Source organism: Pipistrellus hanaki, assembly GCF_964339955.1.
Source record: "Pipistrellus hanaki genome assembly, chromosome: 17".
In the NCBI taxonomy this organism is placed as follows: Eukaryota; Metazoa; Chordata; class Mammalia; order Chiroptera; family Vespertilionidae; genus Pipistrellus; species Pipistrellus hanaki.
In genome coordinates this window covers 29463903-29483401 of record NC_140519.1, presented here as the reverse complement: position 1 = coordinate 29483401, position 19499 = coordinate 29463903, and the positions used below count along the sequence as shown (strand labels likewise).

Genomic DNA, 19499 nt, shown 5'->3' with positions numbered 1-19499 from the left:
GATGTTCTCCACCCGTCTTAGAGGCAATTCCTTGTGATTAGGAAGTGCCCTTTTGTGTTCACCTCTTTCTGCATGCTTGCTTGACTAATCAGCCAGACACGAGGGCCCAGGCTAAAGCAGAAATGCTCTGATTGCTGCCTTAATAAGTTACCCATGGCATTGCGACTAAGACTACCTCGAAGTTTCCACTGGAGGGGAAGGTGGGAGCACTGCTTTTAAAAGAAGCAGTACAACTGCTTCATAACAAGAACAGATGGATGGGCTGTTGGGGCCACATCCAAAAGAGGATAGCAAATTTGTGCCCCCAAATGTGTATCTGGGTCCCTGACACTGCAGAAGCATGGAGGCAGCAGGTAAAGGAGAAACTGACAGACAAGTATTAGCCCGAAACCAGAGTCCCAGGTGACATGGAAGGTACATATCCTTGGAGAAGGTAGGAAAACCATTCATATCATGAATCCTTGACAAGTCAAAGCAATTTTTTTTTTTTTTATTTACTTGCTGAGGAATTACCTAGATTGCCAAGGAAAGACATGAGAAAAATTACCCTGCTGAATTTTCATAATCAGTCTCTCTTCGAAATGTCAGGGGTATTTTTAAGAGTCATATAGACTGACTTCACTGTTTCATCATGGTCATGAGGAACCAGTCCATTAGAAAAATGTTGAGCGCTATTGCTATGTGGTCTCAAGGAAACTGGATCAACTATAGTAACAATGGGAGAAAAGGAATGTTATGGAATAACCTACCAATACACTCCCTTCTTATATAAGCCACATCTTGATGCTCTACATCAAGTGAAATATATTCTACTTGTTTCTATGCACAACACAACTATCTGACTACGTCTGAAAAGTGTTCCGGAAGATAATTCCAAATTGACTGGGGGAAAAAAAACACAAGTTCTACGTTTTAATGGCATTTGGCTATTGGTTATTAATCTGCTTGTCCTGAGAAGCAGGTGTGGAAAAGTGGCAAATGAATTCCAATTTGGCCAGATTGTTTTGGAAGCTGCAGAACTCAAAGTCTTAATAAAAGGTCATGTATGGTAACAAAGCTCATGGGAGCTACCAAAATAGATATAGAAAAGACACACTGAGCTCTCTTGGTGACAGGATGACGAGAACATATGCAATAAAAACATCCAAGCTGTTCTAAAACAGAAAAAGAAAAATTGTAGCATAACAAAAACATTTCCCGGAGCAGACATTTGGGCTTGTTGCCAGCTCTTTAAAACCACTGGCAACGACAGTGCAGTCATTGTTCAATATGGAGGCAGCTGTGTGAAGACAAAACGCATATGAGAGGGGGAATGTCAGCATGTTCGGGTGGGCGTGGAATGAAAAACACAATCTTCAGGATCAAGCAAAAAGTTGCTTCAGAAGGTGAAGTACGTACATCAGCGTTGGTGAAACGGTAGGAAATGGACAACCACAATTGAGTATCCTACACTGTTCTCCATGCCTAAGACAAACTCCCAATTTATTCACATCAAATTCATGGAATGCTGACACATAAATGGGGAAATTATGGCTCATGTTTTTTACTCCCTTTGTTTCCCAAATTTCCTTTAATAAACATGCATTATTTTTCAAAATCATAAAAGAAAAGGGTAGCAAGAAAAAACAGCCATATTATCACTTTTGGTTAGTTTTTCATAAGTAATTAATTATCTTAATTGTGTGTGTGTGAATGTATGTGTATATATATATATATATATATATATATATATATATATATAATTTTTAGAGAGGAAGGGAAAGGAAGAGATAGAAACATCAATGATGACAAAGTATTATTGATCGGCTGTCTCCTCCACACCCCACACTGGGGATCAAGCCTGGAATCTGGGCATGTTCCAAGACTGGGAGTCAAACCGCGACCTCCTGGTTCACATGTCGATGCTCAACCACTGAGCCATGCCGGCTGGGCATCATGAGTAAATGTTTCAGACACACACCATCTCTGTGTGAGAAGGACACTCCCTGCTGGACCATGAATGCCTCTTTCGTTGAGGCCACCCAGGTCACATAGAATCAGACAGAAGGAATGCTTTGGAAGCAGGGTTTAGCTTGCCTAATCCATAGCCCTCTCACTTATAAATATTTCACCTGCTACTTTGGGGAGAGTACTGCTTCACTTCACCAGGAGCCAGCAGACTGGCTAGCAGTATCTAAGTAGGGTCAATGACAAAGTTAGACACTCAATTTTCTGGATATAAAAAATGCAAGGGTATTTTAAAAAACCATTCTACACATATCTGTGGTAATTCAAGATAAAGTACAGAATGCCACAAAACAAAAACAATAAAATATTCTGTAATTTTCAAGAAAGGAGCATGGCAATTTATGTAGAATGTAAATATTATTGCCCAAAGGGGCTATAGATAAATCCTTAGCGACCAACGATTGCTGTCTTCAGATTTCTCTGTATTGTATCTCCCTCCCAGGTAGCTTTTAAGAAGTTCAAACTTTTATTAGATCCCTTGTCAGACTGCTTTCACCATATGTATATGGATTTATTTCTGGGCTCTGTATTCTGTTCCACTGGTATGTCTGTCTGTCTGTCTTTATGCCAGAACCATACTGTTTTGATGTCTGTAGCTTTGTAATATATTTTGAAATCAGGAAGTTATGATTAGGCTATCTGGGGTCTTTTGTGTTTCCATATGAATTTTAGGATTGTTTTTCTATTTCTATAAAAGATGCCACTGAGATTTTGGTAGGGGTTACATTGAATCTGTACATTGCTTTGGGCAATATGGATGTTTTAACAGTATTGTCTTAATTCTGCAATCTAGGACAACACAGATGAACCTTGAGGACATTATGCCAAGAAAAATAAACCAGTCACAGAGAGACAAATACGGCATGATTCCACTTCTATGAGGCACCTAAAAGAGTTAAATTCATAGAATTAAAGATTATATTAATGGTTTCCAGGGGCTGAGGGTGGGGGGATGGGGAGTTACTAATTCATGGTGTAAAGCTTCAGTTAAGCAGGATGAAGAATCTCTAGGGACCGTCTGTACAACAGCAATGCATTACACACTTCAAAATGTAAGAGATGTTTCATATTGTATGTTCTTACCACAATGAAATTAAATTTAAAAATCTAGATAGCCAAAGATACACATTAAAAAGGCATTTTTATTAGAGGCTGCTCTTTCAGCTAGGTATCTTAAAAGATAAGACTCAGTCAGGTACCCAGAGTGGATCATTTGAGCAATAATAACACTAATAACGTGAATCAACCCTAGAGACCGCTCTCTTTCTGAAAATTAATCTGAAGGCAACTACAGAAACAGGGGAAAGAAATGTGAAGCAGGACTATGGAACATGGCCTCTCATATAATTTCTGGAAACTCTGGATATGGAAGGGGCTGGATATACAGCCCTCCTCACCATCAGAGCTTATATCCGTTACCTGTAACTTCTCCTTTTCCTAATATATTCCCCAGACCTGGGCAGATTCTGTGTTGCAAAGTGCACAGTGCCATACTAAATGACTTCATATTTGCCATGACACAGGCCATTTTCTCCTGATAAAAATTTCTTTTATAGAGCTGACCTTTTGGATTCATCTTCTTTGAAAGTCTGGATGGGGGCAGCGATAATCCTCTGATCTGTTGAAGGCCAAGCCCCTTCCTTACCTGTAATAACAATCTTTCATCGCCTATGACGGCAGCTTGGTTCCAATTAATCACTTCAGAGAACGGCAACTCCCATCCGTTGCTGAGCATCACAGGTACACAGGCAGCCTGTGCAAAGAAGGGGACTTCGTGAGTGTGAGGAGAAGGACAGCGGGGGCCGTTCCAATCAGGGGTGAAATCAGTACAAATCCCATCCATTGCATGAATCCTGAATGCTGAGGCCGGAGGACAGGAAGCTTTTCATGAGTTCTCAAGTCACATGAAAGTCGTATGTATCCAGCCTAGATTGTTAACATCTGCAAGTCTTGCCCTAGAATGCTAAACCCCATTTCTATTCTAGTACTTGGTTTGGCTGACCTTACTTCCTTGGAGAAGTTTTACTGATGTAACAAAAGCTTTGACCAACAACGTTGCAGCAAAAAACCAACCTTGGATAGAAACGGATTTGTCAGTGTAGCAGCCACAGTCAGCGGCTTACCCCAAATGTCATGAGCAACAGAGTAGAATGGGGCTCGGCTTCCTGACAGAGCATTTTGTGGACATAACTCCTACAAGGTGCCCACCTTTCCCTTGTTCTGCAAATGTCTGAACCAGAACTTGATTCCCTTCAGCGTGGAGGGACCCAAAGCACTGCTGTACCAACTGAGCCCCCAAACACCGGGCTCATGACAAAACCCTGGGTCCAGATAACACGCAATCCCAACCAGGGCTCAGAGTGCTCCATCAACACCCTGAGAGGCCATCAGCACACTGTGACCCTATGCTCCTCAGAACACACTGTGCACTGGGCAAGACGTTCAGAGAAGGAAGCTCAGAGGACAGGGCAGAGTGATGGAAATCAGGCAGCATGGTGACAAAGCACAGATTCAGGCAAACTGCAGACTACAGAGGAGGAAAGAATGTGGCAGCAAGGAGACAAGGAGTGGAAGAGGAGGAGGAGGCTGAGAGCGTGCTTTCTGAAGGCTGCAACCTCCAGGTAGAAACATGCATAACAGTCTCAACAAGAGTCAGATTTCTGCAGAGTGTGGTTAACGAGCAGACTCCATCCATGCAGGTCTGGAGCTGCAGCCGGGACCTCTGAATGGCAGAGCTGGGAAGCGTTGGGCCCACTGAGCACCACCATCCACCACCCTGCTGGCCATTGCTCTCACAATTTAGCGGGCCGGGGCGACTACTGAGAGCGGGGACAGAACAGGCAATTTGATTTTGGTGACGACAACCCATCAGCCATTTCCACTGCTCTGGAGACTGGCTTCTAGGCAAAGAGCTGGGTCTCTCTGAGGAGCCCAGTGAGGCCGCTCAGCTGCAATCAAATCTGGCCTCTGTTTGAAATCATATCCCCGAAGAACCCATCTCCTGGTGGTGAAACCACTTAGTCTTCTCCTGTCCAAAGGCAGGAGAAATCCTCCTCCTGCCCCCCACAGAAGAAAAATCTTGCAGATTTTCTTGGGCAAACAGATCTCAGCTGTGCCAGGCCAATCACGCACTCTGTTTAGATCCCAGGAGAAGTGCTAAGGTTCAAATCAATCCACCCAGTGGCCTCGGTTCCTCAGCCGGATTCTGGGGAGGTGTTGGGGTCTCTTACCTGCAGAGCCTCCAGGAACCTGAAGGATCCGAGCCTGCGACCACGAGGAACCAGACAGAAAGTGGCATTGTGCAGCATTTCCCGATAATCATACCTAGAAGGAGAAGGGGAGCAGTCAGCCAAGGAGGACCCGTAGGAATGGAGGGATGAATGAGCACGTGTAGGCACACCTGCACGAAATTCCCAGAGCAACTGGGAACTACCGCAGGAGGGCAGTTCTCACTTTTCCATGGGGGCATGGGAGCTGTTACATGGACAAGCCCAAATCTTCACGTTGGACAAAGCTATTAGAGTCTTTTGAAAACAGCCCACAAAGGCAAGTCTGATGGTCCCAGTGACAATTTGACTTGCTCAGCCTTTGCTTACGAAATCAGATTTCTGTATCCCGATGAAATGTGCTGTTCCATAAGCTTAAAAAAAATTACTGCTAGTTTTTTTCTTTCTTAATGCCATGTCATTCACCAAACTAAGACTGTTGTTGTTCCTCACCCCACAAAACCATGTTATTAAAGCCTACTCAGGAAACCTCCATTATAAGCACAAAACAACATTCATTTTCTCCTTCAAGCTGGAGTTTCTACATTTAACCAAGAACATTCAGTCGCCCTAGGCCAGTGTTTTTCAACCTTTGTCATCTCACGGCACACATAAGCTAATTGCTAAAATTCTTTGGCACACCAAAAAAATGTATATTTTTTGCTGATTTGAAAAAAAAAAAAAGGTATAATTTCGATTCATTTACACTGGACAGCTACTGTATTGGCTACTGCCATTTTTTACTTATAAGCTCAGGGAAAAGAGGTCATCACCCCTGACTAAATCATTAGGTATAACATGTTTTAAGTATTCTTGCAGCATATTGGTATGTGGAAGCACACCAGTTGAAAATCAATGCCCTAGCCAGTGGTCAGCAAACTCATCAGTCAACAGAGCCAAATATCAACGGTACAACGATTGAAATTTCTTTTGAGAGCCAAATTTTTAAAACTTAAACTTTTTCTAATGCCACTTCTTCAAAATAGACTCGCCCAGGCCGTGGTATTTTGTGGAAGAGCCACACTCAAGGGGCCAAAGAGCAGCATGTGGCTCGCGAGCTGCAGTTTGCCGACTAGGGCCCTAGACAAATACTCCTGTATAAGAGTGGCTAATGTGCCTTACCGGGGGAAGGAGCTAGCTTAAGACTGTTTCTTCCATACAAATACCATTCAATGGCATTACACTTGAAAAAAAAAAAAATGCAGCAAAATATAGCATGAGTGTCACCTGTCTTTCTGCTGGTGAAGTGCAGGGAAGAGAAGGAGCATTTCATTTTGTTTAGGGTTATCCATTTGAAAGTGGTTTCCACAAACACATTCCTAACCACACAGGTCCAGGTTCATTATGAATTTAAGAAAACTTGGGAAACTAGAGATGGCTCCTGTCCCGCAGGGCCCAGAGCCTCTGAGCTAAGATGAAATCACTCATTTTTCAAGAGCTTCCAATGCTCCGCAGACAGGTGTGACTTTGACAGCAGCGTATGTCACTGGCATTTTCTGACTCTAATAGTCTAATTTAATCATAGCCTGAAGGCACTGGATTCTTCCCTCCTCTTTTTGGGATCCTGATATATAAATTTATATTTTTAAAGTCCACATCTATTTTTATATTCTCATACAAACTAGGCGTATGGGAGTAAGCCAATTTTCAATTATAAACCCGTCATTAAGAAGAGACATCATGCAAAGGGCCATTTGCTTAAACAAGCGTGTAGAACTAATTTGCACAAGAAAAGGTCACCGTGAATGGATTAAGATTATCTCCACTGAGAGTAAAATAAAAACCCTTGCTGCATTAATTAAACTGCAAAATAGACTTCAAAGTAGAAAAGAGTTTCAAGAGGGCTCAAATTTCGCTAAATAAGAAAAATATTAAATTCTGATGCTAATGGCTTCTCTTTCTTTTGCTCACCAAATATAGGGGGGGGGGAGATTGACAAGTATGTTCAAGTTCAACTGATGATAATGTCTGAATCGCTATCTAATCGATGAAGAGGGAAATATGTACACACGTACACACAAATATATGCATCAAGTTTAAACTGCAAATTTTTTTAGTATAAAAAGGTCAAATATACTTCAGGCTACAGCCAAGTTTAATAAATGCCAAGAATAGAAACCCCTGAGGGCCCAGCACTGAAGGCCCTATATCCTTGTCATTAGGCTGCTAAAAAATGTAAGACCCTATTAATGTTCTGGGTTGTAACAAGTTTCAAAGTTGCAAGGTGCAGAATTTACTTTAGGGAAGGAATGGAGGGAGAGAAAAGGCAGAAAAGTTAGAGGGGAAATTCACCCGGGTGCTGATTTTTAAGTGGTTGCATAGAGTATTTGCTGACCTAGCAAATAAAGCTCACATGAGAGATTAACAGAAGATGTGGGGTGAGATTCTTGCAGAAATCAGGAACTCACTAGGCAGATGTAAGATTATGAACACAACGGGAGCTTTCTGGGCCTCAGTTTCCTCACCTGCCAAAGGAGCCAGCTGGGCTGGATGACTAAAGATTGCTTGACATTCCATCTTCCTTTGTTATGATTGTTAAGGAAGAAAGAAGAATGTCCTTTGGGAATGTCCCATTGCTTCAGAGTTTTCCATAACTACTCGTGTACGTGTGTGCAAATATGTATGTAGATGTCTGCTCGTGCATACACAATAGATGTTGAACATGTGCATTCATTGATGACACACAAAGACACAAACAGTATACATGCATAACTTAAAACAAGGATTTTCAGGAGCCAGTAAATTATTGCTATGTTATAAATGAAGGAGCAATGAAGCTCCAAAGCGGGGGAAGGGCAAATGGTGGATCAAGTTGGGTCACATATGTGTTTGGTGCCCTCCCACTCAGACTTTCTGTTGACTGGGCCCCTCTCCATATTGATGTTCTCACATGCCCCACACCACCCTCCTGCCAGACTCTTCAACTCATTTGCTTTATCAGTCATTCTTTCAAGAAGTGCTATGTTCCAGGCACTGCTCCAGTGCTGCAAATGTTGTGCAGAGATCTTTCTCTAGTTTCTCAACTCATCGAAGAATCACCCAGCAACTAGAAAACACTGATGAGAACTTAAGGTGTAAGATCTTCTAGGGGTATTTTCATTACAAAGCAGACTGTGAAGGTAGGTCCTCCAGATTGATACAGAAAGGAACTCTGTGGTCACTATCTCCAGCAAAACAATTTAACTGGTAAAAATTGTTTTTGAAAAATTCATTTGAAGTTGCTGGAAATTGTTCTAAAGACATAATGACAGACAGAAAAACATTCATTCAAGAGAATCTACCAAAGCTCAGTAAGAACAGTTGAGTGTCTGGAGCATTTGAGCCAGACCTGACCAACCCCTACCAGTTCTACCTTATAGAAGCTGAGGGGTATAGTCTAGAACAATGGTCGGCAAACTGTGTTTCATGAGCTACATGCAGCTTTTTGGCCCCTTGAATGTGGCTCTTCCACAAAAATACCACATGTGGGTGCATACAGACAGTGCAATTGAAACTTTGTGGCCGGCTCTCAAAAGAAACTTCAATCGTTGTACTATTGATATTTGGCTCTGTTCACTAATGAGTTTGCCGACCACTGGTCTAGAAGACTGGGCTCCTCTCTCCCCCAATACCCACCAGGATAGTGAAAAGACAACCCATAGAAAAGAGAAAATATTTGCACATCATTTTGAGAAAAAAGCATTTATCAAGAATATGTAAAGAACTCTCCCAATTCAGCAATAAAAAAGACAACCCAATTTTAAAACAGACAAAGGATTTGAATAGATATTGTTCGAAAGAAAATATACAAAGCACCAATAAGCACATGGAAAGGATATTCAACATCATTAGTCATTAGGGAAATGGAAATCAAAACTACAATGAGACATCACTTCACACCCACCAGGATGGCGCTAATCAAAAGAACAGATGAGAACAGGTGCTGATGGGGATGCCGAGCAGGAGGCGCCCTCGTACATTGCTGGTGGGAAGATGGTGCAGCCACATTAGAAACCAGTTCAGCAGTTTCTCATAAGACTAAACAGGGGCTTAGCACATGACCCAGCAATTGCACAGTTGAGCATTTATCCTAGAGAAATGAAAACTTATCTTCGTGCAGCAACTTGTCCATGAATGTTCACAGAAGTTTCATCCTTAATAGCCCCAACCTGGAAATTATCCAAATGGCCTTCGTTGGGTAAATGATTCAACAAACTGTGGTACATCTATAGCCTGGAATATGTCTCAGCAATAAAACAAAATGAACCATTGACATACACAGCCAGCTCAAGGAAATTACGCTCAGTTTAAAAGCCGACCTCAAAAAGATATGTACTGCATTATCCCATTTATTTAGCATTTGTGAAATAAAATAATTAGGGGCCAAGAAAGAGATTAGTGGCTACCTGCTACCAATAGATGGGGGTTGGGAGGAAAAGGTGAGGAGATGACAGGTCAAGGGCAATCCTTTAAAAAGGACTAGTTCTCCCCAATATTACTTAAGTTTAGAAATGTGAATCATATAGAAATCATCAGCTTCTTAGAAGCATGAGATATCCCAAGCAAGAAGATAAGTAGACGAGGGAGGCCATTAATCTCAGAGAACTTTCAGCTTTAATTAATAAATGGTTTTGTTACCCTTTTCAGATAGGCATTACATTCCCCACTGTATAGGTGATGACAGAGAGAACAGTTTTCATAAATGATGCAAAGAAAAATGTAATAAAAATGACAGGGCCCTGAATTTAATCCTGAAACCAGCACCATCCTATCGCCAAAATAATCTTCTCCTTAAAGTTGCATTGACTAATATATGGGATACGCCCCATTTAAAATGGGCCATGTAAGAAAGCATAATTCAAGATCTTCCCCCTCCATAGGAAACACATTTTTGCTGGTAGTAATTCAGTACAATTGGGAAGGGGGGCGGGCAGTGTGCATAGCACAGGGGTTCTCAAAGTGTGATCTCCCAACCAGTAGCAGCATCTGGGAACTTGCTACAAATGCAAATTCTCAGCCTCACCCAGACCTGCTGAATCAGAGAGTCTGGGGGTAGGGCCCAGAATTCTGTGTATTAACAAGCCCTCCAGGTAATTATGATGCACCCTAAATTCTGAGAACCACTGCCATGATAGTTAAGAGCTTAGTAATTAAAAGCTTAGTGGTTTGGCAGCTTTAGAGACAGCCAAACCTAAGTTCGGATTTCAGTTTTGCTGTTTTCAAGTTGAGTGATCCTGGAAATGTTATATGTTGAAATCTTATTTTCCCAGTTGGCAAAATGTGAATAATACTTAATATTGTGAGGATTAGATGACATTTTTAAGTAAAGCCTGGGTTCATTATGCGCAACCCATATATGGAAGCTATTATCATTATGGCTGAAGGGAGGCAATAGAATGTAATGAAAAACACAGCCAACATGAAGTTAGAAAACCTGGGTGAGGAATTGGGTTCTGTATCTACCACTTTCGGTGCAAATTATCTAACATCTCTGAGCTTCCAAATGGTGAAGATCAAATAAGATCATGTCCATGAAGCATATACTGTAATACACTATGCAATCGCAAGTTACTGTGGTAAACTGTATCAGAATGAGGGGAATAAATACATTTTTAGAACCAGTAAATAGTGAAAATAAAACAAAGGAACAGATTTCCAAAGACAGAGCCAGGAAGCACTGCGGAACAGACCCTTTCAAATAAAATGAAAACAGAAGCTGTGAATCACAACAGCTCCTAATCAAAAGGGCTTATTATCAAAGCTACGTTGCTGTTGCAGTGCTCACAGGTCCCCCCGTGGCTCCCACAATGCCTGTGTAGCATGCATATTTGCATGTGAGCTGCATTTTACTCATCAGAGAGGATAAGGAAGAAGCAAGTGGTCTACCCTCTCATCTCTGTAGTCACACGATTCTAGTCTCCTCAGGATGTTCTTAGTTTGTCTCCAGTATTTATTGACAAACAAACTTTACATCTACAGCTGATCTGCTCCCTCCAGCTCCCAGCCTCATAAATACTTAGCCTTCTTTGCTTGCACCCAGGTTTGAATCACATCCCTTAAGGAAAAAAAAGAAAAAAAAGAAAAAAAGAAAGAAAACAAAAACAACCTATGACTGCTGTCATTCCACAAAGTGCACTGGGACAAGGGAAATCAAATGAAACCCTTGAGCATTTCCTTTGTGCTTTCCCCCCCATTCATTCAACAAACCTTAGTCGAATGCCTACCATGTGTCAGGTACCATTCAAGGCACCAGTGAAAAGGCACCTGTTATCAAATGGTTATTTATCAAGTGAAGGAAACGGTAGGATGGAGCATGAGGTGGGGGTAATGTAGAAGGAGAAACAGCAGCCACAGCCTGCCTTTGGTGGGGAGAGTGAGAAGCAGAAATCAGCCTGGCAATGGGCTAACAGGAGGCAATAGACATTTCTAAGGGTAGAGATGGTAAGGCAGGAACAGAGGCCTCAAAGTGAGAGGAAACATCTAGTCTGGAGTGGGTGGGGCTGGCAGGAGAGGGGGATGAGGTTGCTGATAATGGCCGTATACTACTGGGAAGACCGTGTGTGGTATCTCCTGGAGCTTTGTGTGGGTGGTCATGAGTCACGGAAGGGCTCAAGCAGAATATGTTTGTCAACAGGAATCCTCAGGCCTTGATATAACCAGCTTCACAGGCGAGCACTAAGTTCCAAGTCTAATAACCTTGCCCAGAAAGATCACAGTTATGGAACCAGCAGGGCTCCACCTCCAGGCCCTTGGATTCTAAAAGGCCTTTGCTTTCTACTCCACCATGCTACTTCCTGGGCCAGCCCACACACACGCAGTATACAGTGTCTGTAAATAACATTTCTTATAAAGTGACAACCTCCTCAGCAGTTCACCTAGTTCCAAGTATTAGCAACAAACTTAAAAGGACCCTCTTACCTACTCAAACTCCATGTGTACCAGGAGGTTAATACAAGGAGATGCCCTGCTATTTACTAACCATGTTGAAAATGCTAAATTAAGGGCTACCTGGTTATTGGGCGGGGGGGGGGGGGAGGAAGTTTGACAAGAAAAGAGCCAGCTGCAACAACGACCTCGGTGTATAAATGGATCCAGGAAAGGCACACAAAGGCCCCGGCTGCAGAGCCAACTGTCCGTGACAGGCCCAAGGGCAGTTGGGAAGCCCGAGGTCATTAACTTACCATTAACCTTTCACTGGGCTCGGTGCCACAAAGACTGGCCAAGTGGAGCAGGGCCAGGAAGGGCAGACTGAAGCTGGAACGCCCAGCGCAGGGGCCAGCGGCACGGAGTGACGGCAACTCTCCTCAGGGACAGGCAAGTCCCGGGAGCAGGCTGCAGCAGGGGCATTCCCTTTCCTTCCCTGGCTGCACTTCCACTCCTGGTGCCACGTCTTGGCCAGAGACCCTCTTGTGCTCACTCAGTAGCCGGCTGACCTGGCCACGGCTCTCTTTCTATCAAGTTGCTGCTTTCTTGTTGGTGCTTCCAGACAGCACCAGGGCCCTACTTGCTGCTGAACCAGAGCCTACCCCAGGGTCTGGCCTAAAGTAGCCACTCAAAACACAGTTATTAAGTGAATGGATGCAAAGTGCTCAGTGCCCACTAGTTTGCATTTAGACATGGAAGCAAGAGGCAAGCCCTTCATTAGAACAACCTATTTAGCTACCAGCTCTTGACTATGCCAGGACTTCTTAGGATGAGTTTCACTCCTATAGTCGGGCTGAGCCTAATTTAGAGAACAGAAAATAGTGCCTTTTGGGTGGGAAGGGGGAAATCTTCCTTTTATACATTTTCTATTTTTTGGTCTCTGCCTTTATTTCTAAAGGCCTGGCAGACTGTTAAAAATTTCAACTTCTCTCTGCACACTGACCAGTGGAAATTTGTGTTACACCTGCCCTGGCATTTTGGGCATAGCTCGGAGATACTGCGGTTCAGTATCCAGACCCCTGCACTGAAGTGAGGATAGCAATAAAGAGAGTCATCATCTTTTTGCTGGTGGAGGGTCTTGTCTTCAATTTGTGAAAAGGTGCCATCTGTGAAGCACAAGTGAAGTGTTCTAAAACGAGGTGCGCCTGTAATTCCAAAGCAAGTTGAATGTGTATGCACCGGGCTATTCAAACTGAACCTTCTCCAGGCCTTCCTCCATGTCTGAGGTGGAGAGGAAAACACAAAACTGCAGAACCTCCGCCTGGTTTTTGCAATGACGAACAATGCATTGGTCCAAAGGCACGGACTCTTTACCCCCAAAGAAAACTGGGCCCACCCAATATTCTGATCACGTGCCTTGGTGAGCCAAGACATTCTTGCCTGCACAGCCAGCCTCGGTCAGCCCTGGGTTTAGGAGAATGTTTGGAATTTTTGCTGGCTGTTCCCCTCACCAGAGAAGGCACTACACAGAGGCTGGCCGGTGGTAGATCTGACACATGCCCAGCATTCTTCATCAGTGCTTAAGCCTCTCATCTGGTCCTTGCACTCAAGTGACTATAAAATACCTCGAGAATCCAATTACAGTTAATGAAATGATGGCTGGTTCAGTTAACCTCACTGTCCCATCTCCTCTTTTGTTTTTGCCTCTCCGAGGATCCACCTTTTGACTTCGACAGTCAAAGCCAGCTCACTCCTGAGCCTTTTGCACTAAACAAGCAAACGAGACCTCAGAATTCTGTGTAGCCAGAGATGGTGTAACTCAAAAAAAAAAAAAAAGATAGGACACCAACATAATGTAAAAGCTGGGTGAAGCTAGCTGTCTGTGGACAGTCTAATCCTTCCCATCTGGGCATGTAAATGTATAAATGTACAGTGCGTATGTGTGTTCACGGGACATAAAAATCTGTGTATGGTCAACAATCTAATTGTTTATTTCCCAGATCAGCCTCCCATGAGGAGACTGGGAAGGTCCCGAAATCTGCCGTTTCCTTTGGTAGAAGCACAGCGGTACACATGGAAGTTTGTGAAACTCTGAGTCACCTCTCCTCAGCCGCTCTGCTCAGCACACGTCCCCTGGGGAAGCAGCTAAGCAGCTAGCCAGCTCCTAGGTGGCCTCATTTTGGGAAGAAGTTGTGGGACAGAGGGAAAACCGAGGCATGAGACAGGGGAGAGGTAGACCAGGTGTCCCTTAAGATGCCTTTATGCCCTGATATTTGCTCACTGGACCAGTATGTTTTGAGCACCAGGGAAACAAAAATGCAAACACCTAATGGTTTTTACCTCACGCCCTTCCCTGTGTATCTTTTAATTCTACTTATTTCCTAAGTCTACTCCTGTGGGTCCCCACATGATCTGACCAACAAGAAGTATACTCTGGCTCATATGTTTCAGGCCGGAATAGGTTTGGTCTTTATAGGTTCAACCCATTTTCCAAAGAGCAACTACAGATACCTTCACAATGTTCCCTCCCAGGCTGCAAACCCTGCAATGGCTCCTCGTGGTGCTTAGAATAATAGTCACACCTCCGTCCAACAGGCCCCTTGAGACTAGCTTTACCCACAGCTTTGAATGGCCCCATCCTCACTCACCTTCTACAGCTACCCTGGCCTTTTCTGGTGCCTCAGCACACCATACTTATTACCATCTCTGGACTTGGATTTGCTATGCCCTCTGCCTGGAACATTCTTCTCCCAAATCTCCCTCAGGAGGCATATCAATGCTCCTCAGAGAAACCCACACAGACCAGCCTGTGTTCCCGGCACCCACTGTCCAATCATTGTCCTGTCCTAGGACCTACCACTATCTGAATTCATACACACATCGCTCTTTCTCTCTAAATATAATGTATACTCCAGGAGAGCAGGAGCTCACCTGTCCTCACTCACCATTGTGACCCCGGCTCCTAGTCCTGTGCCTGGACCGAAGTAATCTTAAGAAATGTTTGTTGAATGAATGCCAGATCTCCTCCTCATTTCTCAGGGAGAATACCTATGAGATCGTAATGCCCAAGTTGCTGGCCATGTTTGCAAAGACAATCCATAGGATGCATTTCTAAATGAATATAGAAATATCCTCTTTCATCATTGTTTTATGCAACATCAGCCTTATTTCTCTAGACAAATGTTATCTGCTTAGGAAACCCAAGATCCTATTACAAATGTCCTTAGAAAAAAAAAATTGTAAAGAATGTCTTTCAGAGATTTATATGTAGAGTGATATGATGAAACCTATACAAACTAATGTCTAGGAAATATACTTTCTGGCCGTGACTTTGTCATAAACTGTCTGATTTTAAGCAAGGCCCTTTGGGCCTGAATCCATGCTCATTTATAAAATGGGAAATCATAGCAGCCATGCCCACCTAATGAGGTCCACTGAGGCTCTAACGAGACAGCGTACCTGAGAACATTATGCAAACTAAAGCATGTCTGAATATCAGGAAGGACTAGGCAAACATTTTCTTGGAATGGTCTTTGTACATAATGAGGCAAAATGTAGAGGATATGGAAGGCCTGGCATTATTTCTTTTTTGAGCCCCAAATTGTTATGGCCTCTACCCCAATCCACCCAGTGCTTTCAAAAGTGCAGATCATCTTCCAAAAGAAGCATCTGGAATAATAGCTAATTTGTTACCGAAGCCAATGGTTAAACACACATGATCCCGTGGGGCTGAAAGGCTGGCCACAATTTCCAGTTCCCCACTGTTAGTTTTCAGCTATTACCCAGTCGGTCTGTTTTAAGGGTTTGCATTTGTAATGAAGATGGCTCAGAGCTCTTGGCTACACACACACACACACACACACACACACACACACAGAGAGAGAGAGAGAGAGAGAGAGAGAGAGAGAGAGAGAGAACAATTCTGTCACATGGAACGTCCTGTTGCTTGGTTTCCATTAAGGTATCTTGGCTTTTACATAAACTGTCAAGTAAAACTTGGCATCGAAACACAAAGTGAGTAACTTTCTTTGTAGAGGAACTGACAGCTCAGCTGTGTGTCAGATACACAGCTGCTAAGACTCTGCTCAAAAGACGACTGCGTCCTCTCCGGATGGGAGCTGGTAACACACGACGCCTTTAGTGGGGACGAAGTCAAAGCAAAATGTAGGGGTGATCTTTCTGGAAAGTGAACCCCCCAATGCCAATCAACTCCATCCCTCTCCATGAGTGTTGGTTTTGGAATTTCAAAAGTTTTGGAGGTGCGAAAACATAATTGGAAAAATTTTTCCCCTGCTTAAAGGGCTAATTGATTTCACAGGTGTTTAATTATCATTTGCTGTGGGATAATACCTTGTAGTGCCATAAAAAATGGATTTAATTTTCAAGTGCTTGCAAAACCACTGCCAAAGCCCAGTTAGAGCTAAAGCTAGATGATTATTCTATAAATCAAACACACTGCCTCCTTTCTTTGAAATTTTTAAGACTTGGGGATAATGCTATCTGACAACCTTGAAACTAACATGAAAAGGGTTTTCCTGCCAAGCACCAAAAGGCAGCCACTGGAGCATTTGGGGGTGTTTGGTTCATTACCAGTGGCTCAGGCAGCCTCAGGACCGCGCCTGGGTGCTTCCCAAACATGCCAAGGGGGAGGGCATGGTGTGTCAGGACACCTTATCGCTACCGAGATCAAATGGCCATACACCCACTAATGTCCACAGGAGAATAGAAATGAAACCCATCCACCCTTAGCACATAACCTGCCTCAAAGTGACTGTAACTCTCGGAGCCCAAACTAAGAGGCCTGGAATGTGGAAAGGGAAGGTTTTTTCAACTTGATCAATGAATATTTCCCTATCTTATGAGTAAGACACAACCATTGTGCTTTTGGTCACAACAAAGGACAGACATCATAAAATAAGTAAAAAAATGTGAACAACTAGAAGGCACCACTGATGAAAAAAGCAAGGGGAGGAGAGGTCAAGGAACCTGCTCAAGGTGCCTCCACCAGGGGCCAGAAGCAAGATAAAGCCAGTCAGAGGAAGACAAGCACCGTATGATCTCACTTAGACGTGGAATCTAATGAACAAGATAAACTATCAAGATAGAAACAGACTCATAGATATGGAGAAAAGACTGGCAGCTGTAGGGGGTGAAGGGAGATGGGGAGAGCTGGGTGAAAAAGGTGAAGGGATTAAGCAAACAAAAAACATAATCACAGCATGGTGATTACCAGGGTGGAAGGGTAGTGGAGGAGGTAAAAGAGGGTAAAGGGGGGTTTAAAGGTGATGGAAGGAGATTTAACTTGGGGTGGTGAACACAATACTATATACAGATGATGCATTATAGACTTGTCCACAAGAAACCAACATAATCTCGTTAACCAATGTCAACCAAATAAATTCAATAAAAATAAAAAAGGTTTTGATGTGTGTGTGTGTGTGTGTGTGTGTGTGTGTGTATGTGTGTGTGTGTGTGTGTGTGTGTATTTAAAAACGGGTAGTTCTGAGCAAGCAGAGAAAGGAAGAGACAGCTTGAAAACAGATTTAGAGTCCCATTCTCATCCAAAATCTAAAAATAAAAGGAAAAAAATAATAATTTTAAGGCAAAAAAGGGGGAGAGAAGGTTTCACTTTGCAAGAAGAGTGGCTATTTCAACAGAGCCCAGTTTCTGTGGAAGTGCTTAAGCTGCCTTAAGTAACCATATGGAGGTTTTAGTGGGTGCCATGTCTCAGATTTTCTTCTCCAGTTTTTATTCTGAAGCTGCAGAAAAAGTCATAACAGCTTCCATCAGATTAGACCTAAGAGAGCAGGGAGTCTGGCTGGGCACACACGTGTCAGCACGATGCCATTTATTTATGCCTGCATACGGAGTGTGCACCCTCCCCGAGTCACTGCACAGTGTGAATTTCCAGCAGTTCCAGTTGGCCGCTGCAGTACTGGTTAAGATATCATAATGCAAGACACCGTATAATGGGTGCTATTCCTGGACCTGGTGTTTGTTTGGGTCCTCATAGTGGAGGTCGGAGCCAAAGGCATGTGGGCAGAAAGGGCAGGTGGAAACGTAGGTGCCAGTGTAACCTGAAAGGGATAGGGCGAAGACACATTCATAGAGACTAGCTTGGGATTGCAACAGAAACTTCTGCAATTGATAAAAAATGATGATAATAATGACATCTGACATTCACTATGAGTTTATTACATGCCCAACTGTCTGCAAAACACTCTTTATCTGTTTGGCCATTTGACCTCCCAACAATCTTATGAGCTAGGTAGGATAATGTCTCCTACTTTATGGAAGAGAAAAATGGAAGAGTATAGCCAATGTACCTAAATTCACCTCCCAAGTGGCTGGTGAGGTGGTGTACAGTATGCACACTGCCTCCCACCTTAGTGCTTCTTGGAGAAGTCCCATGGACCAGGTGAGCGAGCTCTGTCTGGAGAGACAGCATGAGAACTCTTATGGAATCTACTGGACTGATTTATGGTCTTCTGTTCAGAGACACGCCTGGCACGGCATCAGACCTTTTATCTGGCTCTGAGTTAGGGATGATGTCCTTCACAAGGTCATCCCCCATCTGATGTATTACTTCATGTCTTCAGGAGTAGGCAGGTGAGAAAGAAATGGTTGTCCGTTTGCTATATTTTACCCCAGACAGGACCACTTTTGGAACCCAGAAACCTCAAGGCCTCTTTAAGGGCTTACACAATTTTTACTTTCCCAATTCATGGCAGGGCTTTGGTATCAAGACCCACATCATGCCGTTTAGTTACCTAATAAACCTGTGGGGGGGCCCTACTATAATATGTGCACGGGTCCCTGAGTCCATATGAACATGATAGGGAAGAGACACAAGATAAATGCTGTAGGTGACAGTGGCATTTCATTCACTCATTCACTTCCTCATCAATTCACTCTACCAATGATACTTATTGTGAACCTCATAAGTACCAGGCATGCTATCTATCATCAGAAGCGGGGCATACACGGTGAGTGAAAATTCACCACCATCATCACATTTGTTTACCTTATAGAATTTATAGTTTTATTGGAGAGAACGGCATTAAAATAATTGACTGTAATAAAATCAACAGCTGTGGTGAGTTTCCAAGGAGAGGCTAACGGTTCTATAAGAGCACATGGAAGAGGAATTTGACCTCGTCAGGAGGAGGGGTTAGCTGAGACCTGAAGGGTCGGTCAGGGTCCAGCAGGACTTGGGGTGGAGATGAAGTACTTAGAGCAGGGTTGACAGCAAGCTGTCCAAGCCCATCAGCACAGCCTTGGTGCGGAGCCATCAAGATATTTAAAATACGTTTCGGCAAGCAAAATACACACATCAGTCATCTCAACAAGTCAAACATTTCTTGCTGTATGTGGAAAAGATCC

At 43.3% G+C, this 19499-nt stretch overlaps 1 protein-coding gene across 1 annotated transcript in view; it reads right to left on the bottom strand.

Annotated features, from left to right (window-relative positions):
* EXT1 (exostosin glycosyltransferase 1) overlaps positions 1-19499 on the bottom strand; it is a 263170-nt gene that overhangs the window by 26361 nt on the left and 217310 nt on the right. Inside the window, exons 2-3 of the mRNA XM_084864981.1 lie at positions 5238-5331; positions 3653-3760 (exon numbers count right to left, since the gene is read on the bottom strand). Of these exons, the coding sequence (XP_084721107.1) occupies positions 3653-3760; positions 5238-5331 (202 nt within the window). The remainder of the gene's footprint in view (positions 1-3652; positions 3761-5237; positions 5332-19499) is intronic.